Source organism: Watersipora subatra, chromosome 11, assembly GCF_963576615.1.
Source record: "Watersipora subatra chromosome 11, tzWatSuba1.1, whole genome shotgun sequence".
NCBI classification, from domain to species: domain Eukaryota; kingdom Metazoa; phylum Bryozoa; class Gymnolaemata; order Cheilostomatida; family Watersiporidae; genus Watersipora; species Watersipora subatra.
The window spans coordinates 29691850-29718331 of NC_088718.1; the positions used below are offsets into that span (position 1 = coordinate 29691850).

The window sequence follows — 26482 nt, forward strand, 5'->3', positions numbered from 1 at the left end:
GACTCACAATGATGCATCAAGCTAAAATGTAATTTTTTGCTTTATTTGTAGAGTAGACGCTCCTACAATGTAAATAGTCTGGAACGTTTACGTCATGCGGGATTTTGTTATGTTATACGAACAGTAAAATACATGTAAATTGCTTAATCCATTCCAAAAATTTTCCAAATTCACTCCATTGGCAATACAAAAAGACAAAACTACACTTAGCTTTTTAATTTATTGGCTGTATCGTACTTCTAATATTATTACTTCTTATCGAAAACCTGTCTCCTTTTCTGATCAATTTCTTTGGTTTTATAGACAATTATTGCCATAATTGTTCAACAAGTTGATGAGGAATGCATATATTTGATGCTCATTTACTACGATTTGCTTATTTTTTCTAAACAACAATGTCTGATCTGCAACATAAAACTAATAACAAATATTTTATACGCCTACAATAAATCAAAAAAAAAAAATTTATTGCAGAAAGAGCGGTGTCTACCTGTTTGTCGTCTGTCAGTATCTAAGGGTCAAGGATGGGATAAAAGATAACATTTGGCGATGCCCCTAACACGTGACATTCAGATTGGTAGACCAATGCTGTAACACCTGCACAAATCGATCACCTTCAGGTCTTTATTAACCGTTGTGCAGTTACCTTTTCTCTGTTTAATCGACAGTCTTGACGATCTATCAGATCACCAACTAAACATCATCACATCTATCAGATGAGACAAATATACATCCGAACTAAAATGTTATGAAAGTTGTATATATAGCAGATACATGTATAACGCTATACGTATGCCGTTTTTTCTCTCACAAGTGCAGCGAGATATGTTACCATTCAAATCGAATTTGAGAAACTGCCCCTACTTCTCATTTTATATTATATGGTATGTTATTTTATGTAGTATAAAGCAAAACCTTTGCATAAATTTTTTACAGTATTTAGAATTTATGTTATAGGAGATATACATTAGCCTATAGGAACAGCCATTGTAAAACCAAAGACAGATGCGTAAAATAATCGTCTAAGCTTAGCGCTCATATTCTCACACCATTGCTAGCAAAAATGGTTGAGACATCTGGACACGCAAAAATGAATGCTTGCATTTTCAGTTTTCTACAGTAAACCAGCTATTAGAAAAATTTCTCTGGTCTGGAACTCATTGAAAACCTTTTTCCCGAACACCACGACATGGAAGATAGTGGTTTTTATTAGATTCACAAGAATATCTTACTTGGAGTGGTGTTACATGCGGAGCAAGCTGTTTAAATGACAAAACAAGAAATAAGGCTGTTCTAACCCCAAAAGTTGGACAATTTAGGCCGCTAGGTTTTGGATTGGTTGCCTATCGGAATTAAAAAGTTGTATTTTCAAAGTTTGTTACCTTTTTTCATGTGGTTATAAACTTGTGCTTTCAGGTGTGATTACAAGAAAAAAATGGAAGAACTGCATATCATGTTAAAAAGAAAAGGTGCACATTTTTTCCTTCATGGAGGGTTTCACTGTGTTCACATAATGTGGTCTGAGCAAAATAGACTGCCTTAGAGAGTAAGCAAAGACGATGCCAAACTGTAAATTGACAAATTGTAAATTGGCAAATTGAAAAATTGTAAATTTTAAATTAGCATTTTGTAAATCAACAAACGCATAAACTTTATAGGACTAATTATAGGGTTATAGGAAGGTTAACATCAGAAATCAGTAGAGCAGAAAATACAAATAAGGTCTTGATTGATGAAACATATTGATAGGATTGAGTGACATGATTATTGAGCAGGAGACTGATTATTGTGCAGGAGACATGATTATTGTGCAGGAGACATGATTATTGTGCAGAAGATATGATTATTGTGCAGGAGACATGATTATTGTGCAGGAGACATGATTATTGTGCAGGAGACATGATTATTGTGCAGGAGATATGATTATTGTGCAGGAGACATGATTATTGTGCAGGAGACATGATTAATGTGCAGGAGACATGATTATTGTGCAGGAGACATGATTATTGTGCAGGAGATGTGATTAATGTGCAGGAGATATGATTATTGTGCAGGAGATATGATTAGGGTGCAGGAGATATGATTATTGTGCAGGAGATATGATTATTGTGCAGGAGACATGATTATTGTGCAGAAGATATGATTAATGTGCAGGAGATATGATTAGGGTGCAGGAGACATGATTATTGTGCAGGAGACATGATTATTGTGCAGGAGACATGATTAATGTGCAGGAGACATGATTATTGTGCAGGAGATATGATTATTGTGCAGGAGATATGATTAATGTGCAGGAGATATGATTAGGGTGCAGGAGACATGATTATTGTGCAGGAGACATGATTATTGTGCAGGAGACATGATTAATGTGCAGGAGACATGATTATTGTGCAGGAGATATGATTATTGTGCAGAAGATATGATTAGTGTGCAGGAGATATGATTATTGTGCAGGAGATATGATTATTGTGCAGGAGACATGATTATCATGCAGGAGACATGATTATTGTGCAGGAGACATGATTATTGTGCAGAAGATATGATTAGTGTGCAGGAGACATGATTATTGTGCAGGAGATATGATTAATGTGCAGGAGATATGATTATTGTGCAGGAGACATGATTATTGTGCAGGAGACATGATTATTGTGCAGGAGATATGATTAATGTGCAGGAGACATGATTATTGTGCAGGAGACATGACTATTGTGCAGGAGATATGATTAATGTGCAGGAGATATGATTATCGTGCAGGAGATATGATTATTGCGCAGGAAACATGATTATTGTGCAGGAGACATGATTATTGTGCAGGAGATATGATTATCGTGCAGGAGACATGATTATTGTGCAGGAGACATGACTATTGTGCAGGAGATATGATTATCGTGCAGGAGACATGATTATTGTGCAGGAGATATGATTAATGTGCAGGAGATATGATTATCGTGCAGGAGACATGATTATTGTGCAGAAGATATGATTATTGTGCAGGAGACATGATTATTGTGCAGGAGACATGATTATTGCGCAGGAGACATGATTATTGTGCAGGAGACATGATTATTGTGCAGGAGACATGATTATTGCGCAGGAGATATGATTAATGTGCAGGAGACATGATTATTGTGCAGGAGATATGATTATCGTGCAGGAGACATGATTATTGTGCAGGAGATATGATTATTGTGCAGGAGATATGATTAATGTGCAGAAGATATGATTATTGTGCAGGAGACATGATTATTGTGCAGGAGACATGATTATTGCGCAGGAGACATGATTATTGTGCAGGAGACATGATTATCGTGCAGGAGACATGATTATTGTGCAGGAGATATGATTAATGTGCAGGAGACATGATTATTGTGCAGGAGATATGATTATCGTGCAGGAGACATGATTATTGTGCAGGAGATATGATTATTGTGCAGGAGATATGATTAATGTGCAGGAGATATGATTATCGTGCAGGAGACATGATTATTGTGCAGGAGATATGATTATTGTGCAGGAGATATGATTATTGTGCAGGAGATATGATTATTGTGCAGGGACATGATTATTGCGCAGGAGACATGATTATCGTGCAGGAGACATGATTATTGTGCAGGAGATATGATTAATGTGCAGGAGATATGATTATCGTGCAGGAGACATGATTATTGTGCAGAAGATATGATTATTGTGCAGGAGACATGATTATTGTGCAGGAGACATGATTATTGCGCAGGAGACATGATTATTGTGCAGGAGACATGACTATTGTGCAGGAGATATGATTAATGTGCAGGAGATATGATTATCGTGCATGAGATATGATTATTGTGCAGGAGACATGATTATTGTGCAGGAGACATGATTATTGTGCAGGAGATATGATTATCGTGCAGGAGACATGATTATTGTGCAGGAGACATGATTATTGTGCAGGAGATATGATTATCGTGCAGGAGACATGATTATTGTGCAGAAGATATGATTATCGTGCAGGAGACATGATTATTGTGCAGAAGATATGATTATTGTGCAGGAGACATGATTATTGTGCAGGAGACATGATTATTGCGCAGGAGACATGATTATTGTGCAGGAGATATGATTAATGTGCAGGAGACATGATTATTGTGCAGGAGATATGATTATCGTGCAGGAGACATGATTATTGTGCAGGAGATATGATTATTGTGCAGGAAATATGATTAATGTGCAGGAGATATGATTATCGTGCAGGAGACATGATTATTGTGCAGGAGATATGATTATTGTGCAGGAGATATGATTATTGTGCAGGAGATATGATTATTGTGCAGGGACATGATTATTGCGCAGGAGACATGATTATTGTGCAGGAGACATGATTATCGTGCAGGAGACATGATTATTGTGCAGGAGACATGATTATTGTGCAGGAGATATGATTAATGTGCAGGAGACATGATTATTGTGCAGGAGACATGATTATTGTGCAGGAGATATGATTATCGTGCAGGAGACATGATTATTGTGCAGGAGATATGATTATTGTGCAGGAGACATGATTATTGTGCACGAGATATGATTAGGGTGCAGGTGACGTGATTATCATGCAGGAGACAGGATTATTGTGCAGGAGACATGATTATCGTGCAGGAGACATGATTATTGTGCAGGAGACATGATTATTGTGCAGGAGATATGATTAATGTGCAGTAGACATGATTATTGTGCAGGAGACATGATTATTGTGCAGAAGATATGATTATCGTGCAGGAGACATGATTATTGTGCAGGAGATATGATTATTGTGCAGGAGATATGATTAATGTGCAGGAGATATGATTAATGTGCAGGAGATATGATTAATGTGCAGGAGACATGATTATTGTGCAGGAGACATGATTATTGCGCAGGAGACATGATTATTGTGCAGGAGACATGATTATCATGCAGGAGACAGGATTATTGTGCAGGAGACATGATTATCGTGCAGGAGACATGATTATTGTGCAGGAGACATGATTATTGTGCAGGAGATATGATTAATGTGCAGGAGACATGATTATTGTGCAGGAGACATGATTATTGTGCAGGAGATATGATTATCGTGCAGGAGACATGATTATTGTGCAGGAGATATGATTATTGTGCAGGAGACATGATTATTGTGCAGGAGATATGATTAATGTGCAGGAGATATGATTATTGTGCAGGAGATATGATTATCGTGCAGGAGACATGATTATTGTGCAGGAGATATGATTAATGTGCAGGAGACATGACTATTGTTCAGGAGACATGATTATTGTGCAGGAGACATGATTATTGTGCAGGAGATATGATTATTGTGCAGGAGATATGATTAATGTGCAGGAGATATGATTATCGTGCAGGAGATATGATTATTGTGCAGGAGATATGATTATTGTGCAGGAGATATGATTAGGAGGCAGGAGACATGATTAGGGTGCAGGTGACGTGTTTGGACTCTAATCACAGTCTCATACAATTTTACAAAAAAAACAGTAATTATTTACTTGTTTGGGAGCACAAATACATTATTAGTTTAAGACGTTATTAAAAGACATCCCTGATCTATCTATATCTTAAAATTTCGTGCCTGTAAATGAAAATCTATGAATAAAAAATATGCATTGCAGATGATTTGATATCGAAATTGGAATCATATTGGTGTGTTTCTTATGCTTTTTTACGCTTCTCTTGCTTAATATATAATTGATTTGTGCCTTTCCTATTATATCCAATGATGGATAGCTTAAAAAGCTTATTCCAGGTTGGCGGAGTGTCACTTGCTCTGATGAATGAGAGTAAAGAAGTTGTGCTGTTTTAGAAGTCGTCTGACTGCTAAATATCTTTGCAAAATGGAAAACGGTATAAAGTGTGACTTAGTAGAAATCCTCTGTAAGTTTAATCTGATTTTTTAATTACAAATCACCCTAAAGTTACTAAAAGTCAGCAGGACAGAAAAATGAACTCCTACAGGACTGATTATCTCAAATACGGGTTAGTCATCGGTCATTGCAATGCATTTCTAAAAGCGACAGGAGAAACTAACTCCAACTACACAAGTTAAAATGGCCGCTAATGAGTGAAGGCTGACTACCGTTGTTGTTGGCAGTAATATTTGAGAGCGAAAGGAATTGTATTTATTTGGATCTTTGATCTTTGTAATGTTTACTTTACTTCCTCTATAGTCTAGACTCACCATATATGACTGTTTTCCATTTTGTTGTTTCTGTCAGGCTTGCCATGCTAAGCAAAACATCGTATGATTGCAAAAAGGCTATAAAGGATTCTGCATGACACTGCAGACTGCGTGTAAGATAGTATAGGCTGTTGCGCTAGAAATACTCTTGAGGGTGATGTTCCTGCTTATGGCTGAAAAAACTTAGCCAATGTTCTCTAAATATTTTATTTCAGATTTCATATTAACTTTTGCTTGTTTTGACGGAATTAATTTCATTTAGTATTTTTACTGTAAACACAAAAGATTTGGTTTTAAAGTTTTAAGCCACACTTTTTTGAAATCAGTAAAGAATTCTGCAAAAGATCAAATGCACTTAATGTATATAAACCATGTTTAATATTTTTTTTAGTTTAATAAAACTGACTGCAAAAAATGCTATTGTTTTGGCAGTTTGGCCCCATTCTCTAAAATAGAAAAATAGTTAACAAAAATATTTGAGGACCAATGCTGAAAAATTTTACTAGCGTAATCTGCATGAAAATGCGTTGAGGTTGCTGTTCGTAATTTTTCTTTTCATCCACCGTAAATTGGAAATTAATAAATTTGAAGGCAGAGATTTCATGGTACGAGTTCTTAGTGAGCAGGAAACTAACTGCTTCATTTTGTGTTAGCAACATTGTGACGCAATAATTCAAATATAATGTGGCAAAACTTTGGGTGGATCTGTTGCAGCTATGATCTATCAGCAAAGTTGTTATATACGTACTAAGGTGAACCATCAGAAAGAACAATATAGATGAGCTGTTTGAGAGACTTTTGTAGTGAAAAAGCCTATGATAGCCTTATTTTTGCTAAAACATTAGCAGTCTAGCGTACTGACAATGCGCAGAGAGCAGTCATCTGCACCACGTATTCTAGAAAGCTTAAAAGTGCCTGATTGATGCAAGCGTTAAAGCGTTGGTCATGCTATTGGAAGGGTGGGAGTTCCAATCCTGTAAAATGTGATCTTTTTCTTAACCTCCGACCAAGGCTTCAAACTTGGGTAGCGTTTGTTGGCAACAGAATTTGTCATACATGTAACTATCAACTGAACGAGGGCAGTGTGTGGGATGTCAGAGGAATGTGGTGATATGTCAATGTTTATCTATCAACATTCTCACGTTATTACCTCCGCTAATAGGCACCTACACAAGCTTGTATATTGATATAAACAAGCCACAAGTGGCTAGTAATTAAATTATCATGTACCTTTTAGAGAAGTGCCTTGTTTCAATCACATGTCAAAATAAATATTTTTATACAGAGTAAAAGGTTTTTGTTGCAAAAAATACCAATTTGTCATCGCTACTGGTTGATGTTACGGAACAACCGCCACGGGCTGAATACCTTAGTGGGAAGTCACTCTTTCACAATAACCATATCACTTGACAGGTGGCAACAAGTTGATCAGGTGCAGATGCCTGAGAAAAGACAAATCATTTCAAACGCGAGCCATGTTACAATAGGCTACAGAATACTTTTTTCTATGACATTAGTGGATGTAAAATTTTACGCTTATTAGTTTGCTATCAAACTATTTTTCGAAAATCGTGTGGTTCAAAAGTTATCACAATTTATATGCTCCCTTGTCAAATATTAGGCTGTACCGAATGTTCGATAATGTCAAAGTAAAGAAATTAATTTGGTAGCAAACGAGTTAATAAATACATTTCGGTAAAACAAGCTTTATGTAACTTTTAATGTCAAGGCTGACCATAGACGCTAGCAGGATTCAGCTACTAACTGGACTTTTTCTGTCTTCACAATGATGGTTGTTTGTTATAGTTATTTGGAAGGTTGGGAGTTCAAATCCTGCATAATGTAATTTTTTTCCGATCTTCCCAACCATGGTTTCAGATGAAGAAACACGGCTCTCATAAATCTCATATCTTTGTAAAAGAATTAAAGGTTATCGGATATACAAAGGATACCTCAGTGATTCTGTGCCATGATGTAAAGAAAGCCTACAGGTTCTAAATACGTAATGGGAATAAGTGAGAGTTGTCATTCGTAACATGCTAAAAAAATTGACTTAGAAAAAGCTCTTGTTGCATCAAGCTACTTAGTCATCACTAAGATTCAGTTATGCTTGCTGAAATATTTTTAACATCTCTATTTAATGCTTTTAGGGTCGTGAGAGACCTTATTACACGATACGATGGAACCTTGTTACTCAAACTCGTCCTTATTCGAACAATCTGGTGCTCAATAAATATATTTTGGTTAGAAAATGCATCTTAGTTCAAACAGATTTTGCGAGCTCAGCTGGGTACACCCATGTAATAACGAAAAATGCTAAGTCAAGCCGAGCATACTCTTTAGGCCTTCTCAACTATTTAGTAAGTGCCTATTCCACTTGGACCATTCGGGAGTAAGACATACCTAGTTTGTTTGAGTATTTTTTGCCAGTTTTCTACTTTTTTGTGTAGCTTTAGCTCCTTAATAAAAGGTTTAAAAAGGACATGTTCTTTAAATATTTCAGATATTTTTTTAGGGATAAAAATGAATTAAAATATGTATCTGCTTTTCATGGGAAAATTGGTTTCAGTTTTCGAGCAAACTGGTAAGTGGCCACCAAGTCCGAACGAATTATGGTTGAGCTCGGCATTCCATTGTATCGTCATAGGTAGACTATTAGTTACATAGAAGTACTAGTTGCTTACCTGACACTATTAAAGTCATAAAAGCCGCAAGTACCGGTGACAGGATCGCACATCTAACAGCGGTGATATGGGAATCTCGGGGCCGAGTACCGCTGTTCAACTTTTGCAAAGAGTCGCAAGCAAAACATTCCCAGAATGCACCGCAGGTGAAAGTCAGTACATACTTTAAAAAAAGCATAGCGAGCGGCCAGTTTTATGCGCTAAACAGCAACACAGTTTTATGTGAACATAAACCGATGAACTTCGGGTCGCAAATGTTTCGCAAAATTTCCACCGGGGTTTCGCAGCCGATATGGGAGAAAGGCTTTAGCATAGACTATATGTACTAAAACACCAGCAGTAGTACAATACTCCATATACTCTTGGAATGTTACTAAGGGGGAGAAAAAGATAATCTAAAATAAAGTGAGCTATGTGCCGTCATATATCACGGGGTAGGGAGTTACTCAAAGGTTCTGGTTACTCTGGTTCACACTAAATAGCAGTAGTTCAGGGTTGTCCTCTTGACTATCGTATGTCCATTATGTGTATCAGAAACCGATGACATCGTTGAGGCAACGGCGGACATGCCAAGCAACATTGCAGATGGCAAACTTTGCTGATATTACACTAAGCATCCACCTCATGCACCACTTCAGTGATGGTGATTGGCTGTCACTGATTGCTTAATCTATATTTATTTTCATGATATTTGCTGCTGGATGCGTATTTCCTTGTTTTAGCGGGATCGCATTATGTGATGAGAACATTACGTCACAGACTAAGCACTGATGTAAACGCACATGAGTTTGTGATAGTGTAAACATTCATGCCACAAATTATCCATTATGTACTGTCGGGTTAATGCTGACATACTGCGATGCAGTGTGCACCAGCCTTCAGGGAGCCATAAAAACATCTATTTACGTAGTGCATCTTTAGCCTGTGTTATTACTAGAGCATCAACATGATGCCCTGTGTCAGCAATGCTTAGCATCAGTGATAAAAGGTGACTTATTCTCACTTGAGCTAAAAATATTTTAAAAAATCTTAACGAAGTTTCTATTTATTTCAAGTTTCAGTACTAGCAGTAAATTCACTTCAACTTTTAAAACTACTATTTAGACCAATTTTTAATGTCATATTTTGGCACGTCAAACAAAAAGTTTGTAAAGATGATCATATGTCAAAGATGGTTTGCAATCATTAACTAAAAATAATTATTACACATCAGACAACTACTGCACATCAGACAACTCCTACACATCAGACAACTACTATACATATGACAAATACTATACATCAGACAACTCCTACACATCAAACACCACCTACACATCAGACAACTCCTACACATCAGACAACTCCTACACATCAGGCAACTACTGCACATCAGACGGCTCCTACACATCAGACAACTACTACGCATTAGACAACTCCTACGCATCAGACAGCTCCTACACATCAGAACTCTACTACATGTCAGACAACTCCTACACATCGGAACTCTACTACATATCAGACAACCCCTATATGGTTAGCATCTCATATGGGACAGACAACTCTCAATGGATGCAGTGTTATATGTAAGAAACATTTGCTTTGAAATATTACTGACATGACACATAATACTCTTGCAATTTATACAGCAAAAGACAAGCTTACTATATATACCAAAATGAATTTTGAACAGCTATTAATTAGAAGGAACAGTAGTTGTCTTCTCTTAATTAGCAATTTTTAACAGGATAAACAATCTTGTTAATACAAAACAACCGATGCAAATCAAAAGGTTTGTTCTATGAACGCGTGAATCATGGCAGAGGATTCAATTTTACACGCCTTTGATCAGTACTTTGCAAGACATTATTGAAGTTATACCTCGCACAGTAGCAAATCACTAAATGGAAGAGGTGAACCCTATATCAAAAAATTGTTACATAAACAAATAGAGACTTTGCATCATAATGTATTCAAAAAAGCAAAACATTATTAGAAAGGTTTGGCTACGATATATCCTTGTCTAAATATGAGGTTTAAGAACATCAAGAAACCTCAAAGTGAGGTGCCACACAAACTAGTACTACACAGATGTACAAAGTATACAGACAGCCAGACTACCTGCTGTACTTGTCAGTCACATGACATCAGTAAGTCACATCAGTAGAATCTATACTCAAAGCAAGAGTAGCTGATATAAGATATAAAATGCATGTTGATTGGAACACGGAAATACTACAAGACTAAATGACTTACATGATTGACATAAAAGGAACAAAATGGGAAAATGACTACCAATAAAAGGAGGGCAAAAAGGGTAAATGGCTCTGACAATAAGGAACTAGAAATACATATACAGGACTGTTGATAGTCATGTACAGTTGACACCTTCATTGCGAAGTATGTGGGACTGTTAATAGCTATGTACAGTCGACTCTCCACTGTGAAGTACGAGGGACTGTTGATAGCCATGTACAGTTGACCCCTCCATTACGAAGTATGTGGGACTGTTGATAGCTATGTACAGTCGACTCCTTCGCTGTAAAGTGTGTGACTGTTGATAGCTATGTACAGTCGACTCCTTCGCTGTGAAGTGTGTGACTGTTGATAGTCACATACAGTCAACACCTTCACTGTGAAGCAAGCGGGACCATCAAAAAAGTACTATATATATATATCTATCAATAGCTATTTACAGAATACGCATTAATAGTGAAGTATGTGGGACTGTTCGACGTGATCTCTTCTTCGACGTTAATGTAAAAGGCGAATGTAAGACTAGCATGAGTGAAGAGGTAAGTGTCGGTGAAAATGAACTGTCCAATGGCCTGTCTGGTAATCTCAGTGAGTCAAGGGTTGTTGCGCTGTTACTTCCTACCTGTAATTGCCAAAATTTTTCATTTAAAGATAATTAACATAAACAGCAAAATAACATGTTATACACACCAGATGGTCTCAGATACTGCATGAAACGTGAACACACCAGATGATCCAACATTACTGCAGGCAAAGCAGCCAGTGGTGAGGTTGCATGTGGGCCAAAGGCTAATCAACCGAATGCGAACAAGAAAATTTTATCCACTGAAGGCTTTCTTTTTAAGCGTAAAGAAACACCTGGAGATGTTTTAGCATCACGAGGAAAAATGTTAGCTATATATGTTCACTACTGCGTCTCATTATTACTAGACTCAGCAAACTCAGCGTAATGAGCATGTCTATATTAGTACCCTGGCAATTCACGACAGTGTGGGGGAACACCAGTGTACCTTATCTGCAATATTGGGAAGTGGTTGTTTGGGGCAGGCGGTGGAGTGTCGGTCTACTGATATGCAAGTCATAAGTCTGAAACTTGTAGAAAGCAATATTTTTTTAACCTCTAAGCGTGGTTTCGGAGAGACATGGCCATTATTATAGTCAAGACTAGGTGAATGCCCAGCGTTGCCCGGGTAATAAAAAAGTCGTTAAGCAGAAAATTTATTTTTATTTAACAACTTAACATATATATATATGTTAAATTGTTAAATATATATATATATATATATACACAACATTTACCATTTTTACTTTTAAATTTCATATCACGAGAAAAGTGTTTTGTGCAGTTCAGATAAATTAAGAAAAAAGTAAAACAGCTGTAAAGGTTGTTAAACTTTTTCACATAACTGTAACTTTTAAATTTCAAATCATGAAATATGCATTTTGTTGAAATAAATTTTGATGCTCCAAATCTATTTGAAGCATGGAAACCCAGTGATTATAATAAAGATAAGATGTGTTCATTTTGTGTTAGTTTAAAAGGATGGAGAAATATTTTTTTATATAAAAAACAACTGATATAACTACATGTAGGCTATCTAAAGTGTGAATTACCCCAAACAGGCTTCAATATAGAATAGATACTGATTGCATCAATTGAAACATTCAAAGATTCCAGTTTTTACTCATTCAAGGCTCCTACAAACGCCTTCCATACTCCAACACATTACCATGTACTACGGGATGTTAACAAGCACCAAATTTCAAAGCTTTCCATAATTTATCCCCTGAGAACCTTCAGTTCAGGTTTATGTTGCAATTCATGTGGTCCAGCAATCTCAGCACTAACCAGAAGTGATAACTCATGCTCATCTCTAGTACTAACCAGAAGTGAAAACTCAAGCTTGCCTCTAATACTAACCCGAAGTTATCACTCATGCTTGTCTCTAGTGTTCACCCGAGTTCCTGCTGACTGGAACTGGATGACGAGCCGACAAGCCAGAAGAAGAGCAAAGACGAGGGGACCAGTAAAGTGTTTCAAATCTTCTTCAAGCGCCCAGCTAGAGTAGATGGCTAGAGACATGAGTGCCAGTAGAACAACATTCGCTAAGGTCTTCAGAGGTCCTGTAACAATACAGACATTACAATGTGGTTATTAACCCTTTTGCAGGCCTAATGACATTATTGTCGTTTTGCGATACTGACGATAATAAGCAGAGCGACTATTATGTCGCCACACGAACGTTTGTTATAAATTGATTTCTGGTGGCTTATTGCCTTTTTTAGTTCAATTTTTAACCTATAGTAAACTACAATAGATTGGTCTCTGTTAGCAACCAAAAAGTAAGCCGTTTTGAACAAGACTTCGTTTTTGCAAGACTAAACGAATGAAAAATCTGAAATAAAAACGTCTTTAAATAAAATTGGGAATTTTGTTTGTAGCTTGTTTCTGCTTTCTGAATGGTTTCCCGAGTGCAACAACTTTCTTTTACTGTCATGGCGTCTTCCGAAGGCGATAGGCAAAAACAAGGCTATAGAGGAACAAGAATAAGCACATGGCGTTTCCAAAAGTACCATAGCTAGAGAAACAGTTATATAAAGAACTGACTTGAAACATGTTTATTTGTATTTACCTGTGTCATAAAAACTTAATACACATAGAATATCATAAATAGGAGTGTATTAATGATTTTTTCAGATCGATTTGTGAAAAATTAATTTGCCCAGGGGGTGTCATATAGCCCAAAAAAACTCGCTTACGAAACGGTTAACTTATTGAATGGCGAGATCAATGGTATGCAAAGCACAACATGGTTGACGTTACTCAGGAGAAGGAAGAGTTACTTTTTACTGTTATTCCCCTTTTAAATGTTCCAGTTTCCTGAGCTGATATCTGTAAACGTTCTTATCAAATGAGATTTCTCAAAACAAAGTTCCTGAAATTCCAGGAGTTGCATGTAAATTAAATGGTATGCAGTTTCATGCACTAACATTGATCGGTCTGTGGAGTTGAGGTCTGAAGAGCGCATACGCAGGAAACCGCCAAACGCTGAACGAAATTGGAGAATATAAGCCAGTCTCTATGATTCATTCACTACTATACTATCAACTTGACACTTTCTGTCATGAACCTGCTGTCAAACAATAATACTAGTGCTGCACAATATAATATCTTTGCATGTACATTTGATTATTTGGTCTCTAAATATATCGAACATTGGAGTTGTCTTCCTTCGATATATAGTGTGAGGCTTTAACATGAACAATATAGAGGACATTGGTTAAAGGTTGACTTGCAACAAAATTCACATTACAGTTATGTGGTATCAAAAGATTCACCATGTTTTACTCTGTTGCAGGTGCCAAATATGTGAAAATGTGATTACAAGCCCATAAAAGCTCAAAAATGAAAAGCCGCCGTAGATTGGAATCTCTTTATTTCTCTGAGGTAGTCATGAAATTTATTTATTGTCTTGTCATGTGATGTTCTCACGTGAATTGAAAGGCCAATAAAAAGCTCAATATAAAACTTATCGTAACACTAGTTTATGACAAACACTTCGGGTTTTACCGAAGACCCCGTATCAAATATAGATGCTCGCTACTTTACAGTTTTGTTTTGGTCTTATCGGCAAGTCGTAATCTGATCATGTGACCCAATACTCCGCAAATAATTTCTGCAACACTTTTCGATTATCACAGGTGACCAACAGGCTCGTCATGATTATCAGACAATGATATGTACTCCTTCGATGTAAGGCTAAAAAATTAAACGAATTTTTACGGTAAGTTATAAGATATAACTGCTAAAAGTGACAGGATTACAATGACGATAAAACAGATGCGTAAGAACAATAGACATGGTTTTATTGAATGAGTAAAGTATATTTGTGAAAATATTTCGACGAATAAGGTTGCATGAAAGTGTAAATAGGAAACCATCTTGTAGCAACTACGTCCCATTTGAGCCGTTTTGAAAAAATAATCCAAACTACGGCGGTCTCGTGTGGCTGCGATTAACTGTTCATTTTTTAGCTTTTTAAGAGCTTGTAATCACATTCCCACATATTTTGCACCTACAACACAACAGAGTAAGACATGGTGAATCTTTTCATATCAAATAACTGTAATGTGAATTTTGTTGCAAGTCAACATATATCGGTTTAAAACAGGAGTTGTCCCCTCTTTACAATAAGAAGAATGGACAACTCCAGTTTTGCAAAATAAAATAAGCAGATATTTTGATAAAATATCCGCTTTGATATTCATATCGATTTGAAAACTGACCAAATATAAAATCATCCACTGAAACATATCGTCACATCGAATTATATCATTTTATCATGCAGCACTAAATAATACCAAGGAGAATAAAAGTAATTTTATCTGTTCCATGAGCTAGTATTTCGTAAATGTATAAATGTTACCACCAACCTCCTGCATTATTATTAACAGTTTATACGAAGCTCATAATATAACCTGGTTGTTGTTGGTTACAAGCTTTATTGAAAAAAACATAATGGAATCAAAGGGAACATTTCTAGCATATTGAATCAGCCACCCAAAGAGCGATTACCTCTACTGCAATGATGATAAGTCTATCTAATAAAGTTGGGGGAACCAAACCTCCATCTAATAAAAATCTAACAGCTCACAAACTCCTCAGGCGCATTAGAGAATTGTCAATTTCACTACTGGCAGTGCTCCACTAATGAGCTTTAGATGAGCAAATAAATTAATACAAGGTTGTTCAATAATTTAATTAATATGGTCTACACAGAGTTTGCTTCAATAGATAAACCTCTTCATAAAAACATAAATGTCTTGTGAAAGTGAGACTATCTAACAGGATTTGACACAATGAAGATCAAATAGCAACGGATAACGCTAATAACTAAATACTTTTTTCAAGCTAATCATGAGAATGGAGTTATGTGCTCCTGTATTATAAAAGTATACCGTGGTGAACAAAATGGTAATTGTCATGGTTGATTTTGAATTAGATTTAAAAACTGCTAAGCAGACGATTGGAACATTTATACATTTAGGAAAATTATGATCTCTACAAAAATAAAGCACATGCAAAGCCACTGATTTATGGTGAAACTTGCACAAAACAAGAATACAAGTTGTTGTTACATAGTGTCACAAGATCACTGATCACACCAGTTTGTATTTCAAGGGAGACAAATCAAATCAGTCTTTTAGTAGGCAGCAAAAGAGGAACAACATTATGGTCTGTTGTACAGGGCATACAGTGCTTCTAATAAAACCTCAACAAACTACTAAATATGTCAATAATTGCACCTAAGATTAAGTGAAAACAAATATTTTTACTTTTAAAACTACGCTGACAATTTACTACGGCTACCAGTTATGTATTCACAACGTCGCTTTTGATCCGCTATGCAAATTATATAATGATTGCCAATGCTCATAAACTTTTAATTTCAGAACTCTAATGTTACCTCGAAGAGTCAAATTACTCGTAGCCATACAAAATAATATTCAACTGCAATGCTAATGCATCAAACGCTTAATAATAAATAATAATAAATGATGCAAATCTGACTTCAAGGCTGCGTGGAAGTTCATCTATGGGATCATTTAGAAACAGTTGCAGTCCATTACAGCAAATCATAGTGCCAGAGATAACAGCATTTCTTTGAAACTACTAAAAACTCCATCATATCACTAGTAGAAACTACTCCAGAGTTCATAGTCTGCTATTTGGGGATAAACAGTAAGAGAGGCTGAGAGCGAGAGGAGACGATTACCAACAAACTCAAAAGATAACATTTTCATGTTATTTTTACAAGAACCTAAGAACACCTAAATTATGAATCTATTCACCATTTAAGCGGTGCTTGTATTTGATAGAAAAAAGATCAAAACCCTTGGGAATCACAAAAGCCGATGTCTAATACTTTTAAACTAGATTTAATTTTTGCTTTAATTTTGAAAGGGAGAACTATAAAACTAGTTTAGTGTGACGCTACGACTGGAGAAAGTTGGAGAAATACTAACTTATTTTACTCATTTGGTCTCTTACCAGGAATAAATATGAGCAGTAGTCCACAAACAAGGTGGGTTGTTCCGACTGCCTTCCTGTATTCACTCGTCTTAGGCTTCCATCCTAAGGTTTTAGCAAACGGGAAAACTGTCCGAGCCCTTTTAAACTGAGCTTTCTAAAATACAAAAAGTAAAAATGGACTAGCTGAGTGAAGGTCAGAGTTGCGACACATTATAACCGCACTGTGTTATTGCAATGATTCATACTATTATACTATTATATTGCAGTGCGCCACTATACTGCATGATTGTGACATGCTTACTATAGCTAATGCCACTACATAGATATCATGGCAAAATATTACTGCTTACGGGGCATTAGAAAATAGTTGTACTGCGCGTATACTGCCTAGTAGCAAAAGCACTCAATGCAATTATACTGCGTAGTGGGCGGCTGTGCCATGCTTACTACTGCTACTCAACTGCTCATGTAACTGCATAAATACCCAGGCAAGAGTTTACATCTGGGTATCAGTGAGTACTTACAAATACTCAGTTATGTTTTTTTCGTTAAGGGCACAAACCTAGTGCAAGTACTGCCAGTGTAAGACGATAAAAATGATGTAAGAGAAACTTAGGGACAAACAGACAAAATGGTCAGCCCTGGAAGTAAGAGACCTTTGTCAAACGATAAAAAACAGGAGGGTTTAGTAAAAATGATAATTGGTTAGAAGACCACAAAAATTACTGGGAATCAGTGAATATATGGCTCCAACCCAGCTGGTTTTGACCTTGATAGACATATTGATACCCACCAGTTTTATATGTGCTTTAATCGAACCCTTCTTTATTAAAAAATAAACGATGATTTTTTCCCCACTCACGACATAGGTATGGTTTACTGGTGTGCAGAATGAACTGTGCATTAATATCAGTGCAATAATTCATTGTATAGTTGCATTGAGGCAATGGACCTCCCACCCATCTTACGAATTTAATAACACTTCAAAAATGCATGATAAATATCATTCACAAAAACCCTGCCTCACCCATACCAAACCTCTTTTCAAATCACCATCCATATTACCTATCAGTTCACTATATTTATACCGCATTATACTTTTAGCTCATCAATATTTTTATTGTAATTACATCCCTCGCACAATACATCAAACCAGATTCTCAAATTCCTGTCTAAATCTCCCACAATCTTCTTCCCGTGCAGCCATCGCAGAGTGGATTATTAACAGGCCATTTTTTGGAACCAACTCCCTAAGACTATTAAAAGCATAGAGAAGGTGGCCAGTTTCAAGAGAGAACTTAGGTTGCATCTTTTAACAGGTGAATGAAACCTAATTACCCATAAAAATAGATGTTGGTTACACGATGACGACAAGCCCAACGCCACGAGTAGCTATGCTATTGCGTATTATGGGCTTCATCACTCTTCCAGCTTTTTCTTTTGTTTAACTAATGTTGTTGATGAAAATAAATCACAAATCAAATCACTTTGTTCAAAGAACAAAACTAGAACTTCAGAATACATGAATTCACAACAAATTATGTAGATATTTTTTTTATAAAAACACGACCTTGTAAATAAGAGGAACTACTGCTGTTGCCTATAAAAGACCTCCGCTGGACCCGTGAGACTGACTTAACTCCCCTAGGGTTTGATTGAACCTATATTACGAACCCCTTCCCTAACCAATTGTATGATATAATTACCGATGCAGCCAATCAGCTCGCAGCCTAATAACAGCTTACTTGATTGCTTTTATTTATAACATTAAGGAAATGAGATATATTCTTTTTAGGTACCACTCATACCATGTTTACTGGAGATTATTACACAGCATCCAACAATATAACCTGCATAAGAGCTACTATTGCAAAAGCATGCCTTAACACGTGTGTATATATATATATATATATATATATATGTATATACTGGTATATATAACCAGGTCTGATCCTAGACAGTATAAACAGCTTTCTGTAGACTGTGAAGGCACTTGACATAGCAAAATTATTTTTAAACTGATCATAATTTCCCAGCTTCAAACAGAACTCAATGGAGAAAAGAAATTAGAAAGAGTAAATAGTTTATCACATTCTTTTAAACAAGTGATGTATTACAGATAACGGAAGTAACATTGATTGCAGGACACTGAGTCTAAAGTGTGTATATTTACTATGAATAGCAAAATGACTAGTTTTAGTGTAAATTTTTTGTTGCTGAGAAGCTTTTCAGCTTTGTCTGTTTTTGGTATTTCATTACCGAGTATTTGAATGAGTCTGTCATGAGAAACTACTATTCTGTCAGAAGGCATTTATCATTTCTCGATCAGTGAGAAGAGCTATCGGAATTTGACGATATATAAACAATAGTCCAATCGACTTGACACTTTGGAATTCTATCCAAAAACCTATCGGCTATCACTCACACAACGAATAAAACCTATCACTCACACAACGAATAAAACCTATCATTCATACAAAAATAAAATATTGCAACCCCATGTAAACCACAAGTACGGAACAACAAAGCGAAAATACGCTGACGAGTTTTTTCGGGCATAAGACCAAGTAGCAAAACAACTTCTCAAATTATCTTGGGGCGAGGCTTGATAGAGTTAAAAGTCCTTTGTGAAGGCCTCACTACCAATTGACAATATGGAGAACATGACAAAGAGGAACAGTAAAACTAGACACGTGGCTACGTGATTAGATAGCGCATAAAGATCTACTTAAAAGCTTCATAATACTTGAACAATACTCATTGATAGTTACAGATTTTCTCTACGAGAAGATGGTTTCTCCTTCATTAAAATGTGAATGGATTTCAAGAGTAACTTAATCCGTTTATATAATAATACCAAAATATACAATACAGTATTCTATATTTGGTATCATAAAACCAAATATAGAATACTATATTCTATGCTCGACAAGATCATCTGCTTTCGGATTGGCAAGAAACTAACCTATATAAGATTTCCATGTTTTTACAAACCGACACGGCTTTGAGTTGACATCAAAAAATACTAAAAGTAAATTATATTATTTTCAGTGCTTATTCATATTAATAGAGTTAAAAATATACTTTGATTGACAGTGGCAAACAAAAGCCCTGTAAACAGGCTCTGATATATCGACACTTTTTCATGCGCTGATCACATAAACACATAAAATAATCTACCAAGTGACCAAACCCAAATTTCATTGCATTTTTGTAAAAATGCCATGTAGGCCTATTTGAAAAGATCTTGAGCTGACTTGAATAAATTTTCAATGGAACGAAAACTAAGTCGCTTCAAAAAAAGGGTATGCTGATTTGCGAGTTGACAAAGAGCAGGATTCCATAGAGAAAACCTCAAACTACCTTCATGTCGTCGTCAGTTGCCATACGACTGCATTAAGCACTTAGTAATAAATGACGCAAATCTGATTCCAAGGCTATTTGTATGAAAGTTCATCTATGACATCATTAAGAAACGATTGCAGTTCATTACAGCAAAGAAATAGGTATGACTTCTTTGAAACTATTGCAAACTCTATGAGATTACTCATACAAACTACCCAACAGCTGGTGATACCGTGATACATATAGCTATTAAACAAATGTTTACAGGTTACACCTTATATACATGTATATATATACCAAGCCATTGCCTGAAGACCCATTGCAAATGTTTTTTCACAACTATTGAAAACGTGTTTCAATAGATGTTATAACTAGCCAATAAAAAACTTGGATAATTGAAATATTTTTTCTTTAAATGACAAGAAAACTAGCCCAACTGTAGACACCTGCAGCCTTGTATGAACACTTCAAAGTGCAATATAAATAATGACAAGTACAAATGATAATAGGTGCATAATATATATTTATATTTTTCGAACTTTGTTACTGTCTGTCGTAGCACTTGGTCTGTCCAACCATAGCGATTAAAATCTAGCAATGAGATATCCATATAACAGAAGATTTGATTTCAGAACCTCCTGTTCACTAGGCGACAAGCTAACCCATTACGCTAGATGTAATACAATTGATTCATTGGGTTATATAAGTCATTATCTGGGTGAAAGTATGCATAGCGACTCTGAAATACCCCCAACGTCACTAAAGCTTGCTCTCGCGATTCGTATTAGTAAGCTTAGCGATACAAATACTAGCTTACTCAAATTAATCATTGGCAACTACGTTACCTGTTACTGTTTACAAGCGGTTTTTTAACACCCGTGCAACACCAGGCATTCGACTAGTTTCTACTATAATAAAAACTGTGCCAACCTGTCCTTAGCCACGGTTGAGAGTTGAGAAAAAGTATTGCATCATATGAAATGCGAGCATGCAGCATTTGGATTTGCCATCTGGCACTCCACTACCTACCCAAATGTTTGGCCTAGCAGGACTATAGAATAATTTTACAGTTAGTTATTACATCTGGTAATCTCTCACGGCACACTGAACTGCTAGAGTACCAGCGCTAATAAAGTTTAGGCCCTTCAGGTTCTGCAGAATTAATGGCAGGATTGGGCAGGTACCCCAAACATCAAATGTGATTGGAAAGATATAACACAATTTTGATAAAAGCACAATTCATGAACGAAGCAAAATCTCACAACGTCTTTTTCAAACATTCAGTGCTCTTATTCCACAAAATTTGCCAGTCAAAGTGAAGTTGTTATGCAGATAACTCGGTGAACATTCTTAACGTTGAAGCATTCCACAGCATGCAAGAATTTCCTAAAGATTGACGCAGCTAGGGGCATGTTAGTGGGCACAGCCGGATGTAAAAGTTGGTTAATAATTTTTTGATAGTTTTGGTTAAAATGGCTTGAAAGTATCTTTTAGCCTTCTAGTTTCAATTTTCAGCTTCAAGAGCAAAATGTGCTGTGATGAACAATTATTTGAATATGTCTTATAGGTTACTATCACCGTTTTAATAAAATCCATCATGCCAGACATGTGGTCTGAGCACTTGAAAAGATACATGTGTAGACTGATATATATATATATATATAGCTCTAATTTCGGTGACAATTTCAATTTGCACTTTTTATCGAGGCAGTAAGGCCTTTTTTGATAATTAAGTGAATGTATTTGATGCAGTCTTCAAATCCGAATATTGAGTCTAATTGGCTGAAATAAGTTTTTTGATTAAATGGGTGTATCGCCTATTTGTTTACAAAACGAAAAAGTTAAAGAAATGCTAATGTCAGCGAAGTACGCCTTTAACTTTTTTATTCGTATATCCTTTACTTTTATTCGCTGTTTTCGTGACATATTTCCACAAACTAACTATAAATACGACCCAAAGCATGATTATAGTCGAAATAGGTTGACATAAAACTGAACGTATAAAACATCAATTAACTACCAGCAAACAGCCATTTAATGAAAAAAACAAGTTTAATTACAGAACAGCTACTTAAAATAAGAATAGCAAATAATGGCTGTCGCAGATGCTTTCTACAAATTTAATAGATTTACAATCGTATCTAATCACTTGATGTTATTTTCAGTATAATGAATAACTACTGACCACTTCTTTGTGTACGTCAGAGCTTATTGCTGGAGTAAGTTGCATAGTTCCAAGCACCACGAATAAAACACCTAATGTGATTGATAAAGAGACAAGAGCTAGGTTACTAGCCATCTTAGGTTTGCTCGGACAATGAAAACTAGTTCAGTAGTACCATAAACGACCTTCACACAATTAAGTTTGCTAGTCTGCAGAGCTAACTTTTTTCACCGAAGCTCTACAGCGTTTACGATATGATCAAGTATTTTCTAGGTTCTAAGTCTTAACTACTTTCTGTGCTTTATTTTAGCGGGATTTTATTTCAGCTAGTTACATGTAAGTCGCCGCAATTAACCAGACTAATGAGAACTGTTTGAATAATTAATTTCGTCTCAGCTACGATTTTTTCACAAAATAATCGGTTGGAGATTTAGGCAACATCCTTACCAATGTTGTAGTCTGGGTGCTATTGATAGCCCCTAACATATTCTGATAGTTGTGATAATTCATACGCTGCTCCAAAAACAAGAGTGTACGAATCTAGGTCTAGGTCTAGGTAAAACTCGAGCCTTTAGACCCCGCTCGCGGGTAAAAGAAGGCCTTCAAAATGTCTGTCAAAAATTCGATAAAATTTCATGGCTTTCCTCGCAGGTTGCGGGAAGTCCTGGGCATAAAACTATATTGATAAAAACTCGAATTTGACTCAATGGCCGGGGGTTCCCCGTTAGTTGTTGACCTTGTATTATGATCATGAGTTGTATCTTGTAAATGCTTAAAACTATCTACAAAAGAACTGTGCTTGCTATCCGTTAAAATTTCTAGCATCAATGTCATGCGGGCACTCTTACGCCTTGCCTCCAACAGCTCTAGATCCAAAAACTGCCTTGCTTCCGTAACACTCTGTTTTCCCCTCAAATCTGAAATAAAACGCACAGCCCTTCGCTGCACATTCTCCAACGATGTTATCTGCCTAACTAAATGAGGGTCCCATACCTCACCTGCATATTTCTGCATATAGGTCTGCACCTTGTGTAGACCTATATTCCATTATAGGTCTACACAAGGTGAGGTATGCAACCCTCTTCACCTTTCTGGGGGCCTTAAAAAGCACATGCCTCATCATACCCAACCTCCGAGAAGCCTTTGCCGTCACCGAATCAATCTGCAAGTCCCAACTAAAATCACTAGTAATTTCAACTCCAAGATATTTAAAAGCTGATACATTCTCTAACGCTATTCCTCCTAAAAAGTAATCCACAGAACTATCAAGACCGTTCTTACCAAACCTGACTATTTGACACTTATCAGTGTTAAACACCATACCCCAATGCTCAGCCCACCTTTCCAACAAAAACAAATCTTCCTGGAATTTCTGGGAACTATCTAAGCTGTTAACCGGGCAATAAAGAAGGGCATCGTCCGCAAAAAGTCTTATTGTCGATGTCTTTATAATGCTACAAATGTCATTAATGTAAACTAGAAAAAGAGAGGGCCCCAGCACGGAACCCTGAGGAACACCAGAAGTTACTGCAAGAGAACCAGACGTTGCTCCCTCCACAACCACTCTCTGCATTCGGTCTGCCAAAAAATGTGCTATCCATCTAACTACTGCTGAGTCAATACCAATAAATAACAGCTTTTCAATTAAGAGACCGTGAGGTACTCGATCGAAAGCTTTCGAAAAATCCAACACTGCAGCGTGTACCGAGTCATTTCCATCCACCATTTTCATAATGTCATCTACTGTTGTGACAAGTTGGGTAGTGCATGAGAGACCCTGTCTAAATCCATGTTGGTTTGGGTTGAGCGTTACATTAAGATGCTGATTAATATTGCTTAGTACTATATGTTCTAAAAGTTTGCATGCAATACATGTAAGTGAAACTGGTCTAAAATTACTGGGGCTGTCTCTCGAGCCTTTTTTAAAATGGGCGCAGTGGGCTGTTTTTGACCTTATTCAAGATTTTTTCGCTCATGGTCGATCAACTAACAATAGGAAATCAGAATAGACGTGTTCTCTAATACATCCTAAAGCCTTTTGGCTCTATGCCAATCCTTGTGAAAATGTTGCATTTTACATTATTATTATAATATTTTCCACTTAGACCACCCAGCAGGTGCGTAAGGGGCGTGTGAACACGGTGTGTTTACACCAATAAGTTGTTTCAAAATAAGTTTTTTTTAATTATATTGTGTTTTTCTCATCTTATCAGGATCTTAACTCTCTTAGTGTACGGGGCCAAAAGGACTGATAGAATACATTAGTTCTTATATATGGAGTATAGGTGTTTGATTTTTGGCGGGTATTGTATCCTATGTTTTCGCATTTGAATGGTGGTTCTATGCCCTCGGCAGCACATCTTACAAACAGTTTATGCCTACCCTCTCTTCTTCTCTCCTGTAAGGACTCAACACTTATATTTTCTCGTAATTTTGTGAAACTTATCTGGCCCTTAATGTTAAAAATAAATGGTAGTGCTTTATTTTGCAACTTTTCAAGCTGTTCGACATGTTAATTTTGATAGGGATCCCAGATTTGTCAGGCATATTCTAGTGTTGGCCTTACTAAAGAAAAATAGGCAATCTTTTTTGTAGGGATATCTGCAGATTTTAGCTTCCTTCTGATCATTGCCAACTTCTGTGTAGACTTAGGTGTTATTTTGTCTATGTGTTCATTCCATTTTAGCTCTGCTTGTAGTTGTAATCCGAGAAAAGGAAAAGAAGACACTTTATTTAGATTTTGTCCACAGAAAGTATATCCAGGGTGGCTATTAATGTTTTTACCAATTTGTAAGAATGTGCACTTGTCAACATTAAATTTCATTTGTCACTTAGAAGCCCAAGCCTCTAATGCAGAAAGGTTTTGTTTTAAAAGCGTTAATTTGTCACTCGTGTTATACAGTATTGCATCATCGGCAAAAAGACGAAACTGTGATTGAAGACAAGATGGTAAATCATTGTTATATATCAGAAAAAGCAAAGGGCCCAAAACTGAGCCCTGTGGCTCACCTGAACTGACTAGTTTTGTGTTAGACCTCTGACCCTCGATTTCAACAAATTGATGTCGATCGCCAAGATAGTCAGATATCCAGGAAAGCAAGACATTGTTAATACCAATATGTGATAGTTTGAAGATCAGTTTTCGATGATTAACGGTGTCAAATGCTTTAGAAAAGTCTAATATTATAACATCAGTTGTTTGTTTTTGATCATATAGGTGTGAAAGGTGTCCAACAGTATGAGCTAATTGAGTCTCGCAAGACCTAGGAGGTCAAAAACCATGTTGACTGTCTACAAAAATGTTACACTTTTTTAAAAATCTTGTGCAAATATGAGGAAACTGTGTTCTAAAAGCTTGCACACTATGCTAGTGAGGGAAATAGGTCTATAATTTTGTGGTATTTGTTTGTTTCCCATTTGTGTATAGGTTGGACTCTACCAAGTTTCCAAATTGAAGGTAGTTTTGCTATTGCCAGAGAGTATGCAAAGATTGAAGAAAGGCTATTATATACCACCGAAGCAAATGTTTTTAGCATGATGCCCATCACATTGTCAGGTCCACAGGACTTGGTGGTGTCCAAGTTATTGAGCAACTGTAGGACTCCTAAGCTATCAATGTCAATTAATGTTTTATCAGAGATCTTTTCAGTATTGAAGCTATGACATTGGGTTCCATCATCGACTGTAAAAACTGATTCAAAGAAGTATTGAAAGAATCAGCTTTAGCTTTCGGTTTGGATATAGTGTGATTATTATACTTCAAGGTAGGAATAACATTTGAACTGTTACTATTGCATTGGCGAAGGTAACTGTAG

General features: G+C 36.3%; 1 protein-coding gene across 1 annotated transcript; it reads right to left on the minus strand.

Moving 5' to 3' along the window:
* Nucleotides 1-10817: 10817 nt before the first annotated feature.
* Nucleotides 10818-22854, minus strand: LOC137408440 (novel acetylcholine receptor chaperone-like). Its single transcript, XM_068094970.1, has 4 exons — nt 22689-22854; nt 17177-17312; nt 13046-13248; nt 10818-11746 (listed from the first exon to the last, which is right to left on the minus strand). The coding sequence occupies exons 1-3, from the start codon at nt 22800-22802 to the stop codon at nt 13055-13057; spliced, it is 444 nt and encodes a 147-aa protein (XP_067951071.1). The 5' UTR covers nt 22803-22854; the 3' UTR covers nt 10818-11746; nt 13046-13054.
* Between the last annotated feature and the right edge of the window lie 3628 nt (nt 22855-26482).

Bases quoted from the DNA above. Each gene is read 5' to 3' on its own strand.
- LOC137408440 (XM_068094970.1), bottom strand. From the start codon at position 22,802: ATGGCTAGTAACCTAGCTCTTGTCTCTTTATCAATCACATTAGGTGTT. The intron at 17,313-22,688 runs GTCAGTAGTTAT...TTTGTATTTTAG, and splicing joins CTGACGTACACAAAGAAGTG to AAAGCTCAGTTTAAAAGGGC. The intron at 13,249-17,176 runs GTAAGAGACCAA...GTATTGTTACAG, and splicing joins ACTGCTCATATTTATTCCTG to GACCTCTGAAGACCTTAGCG.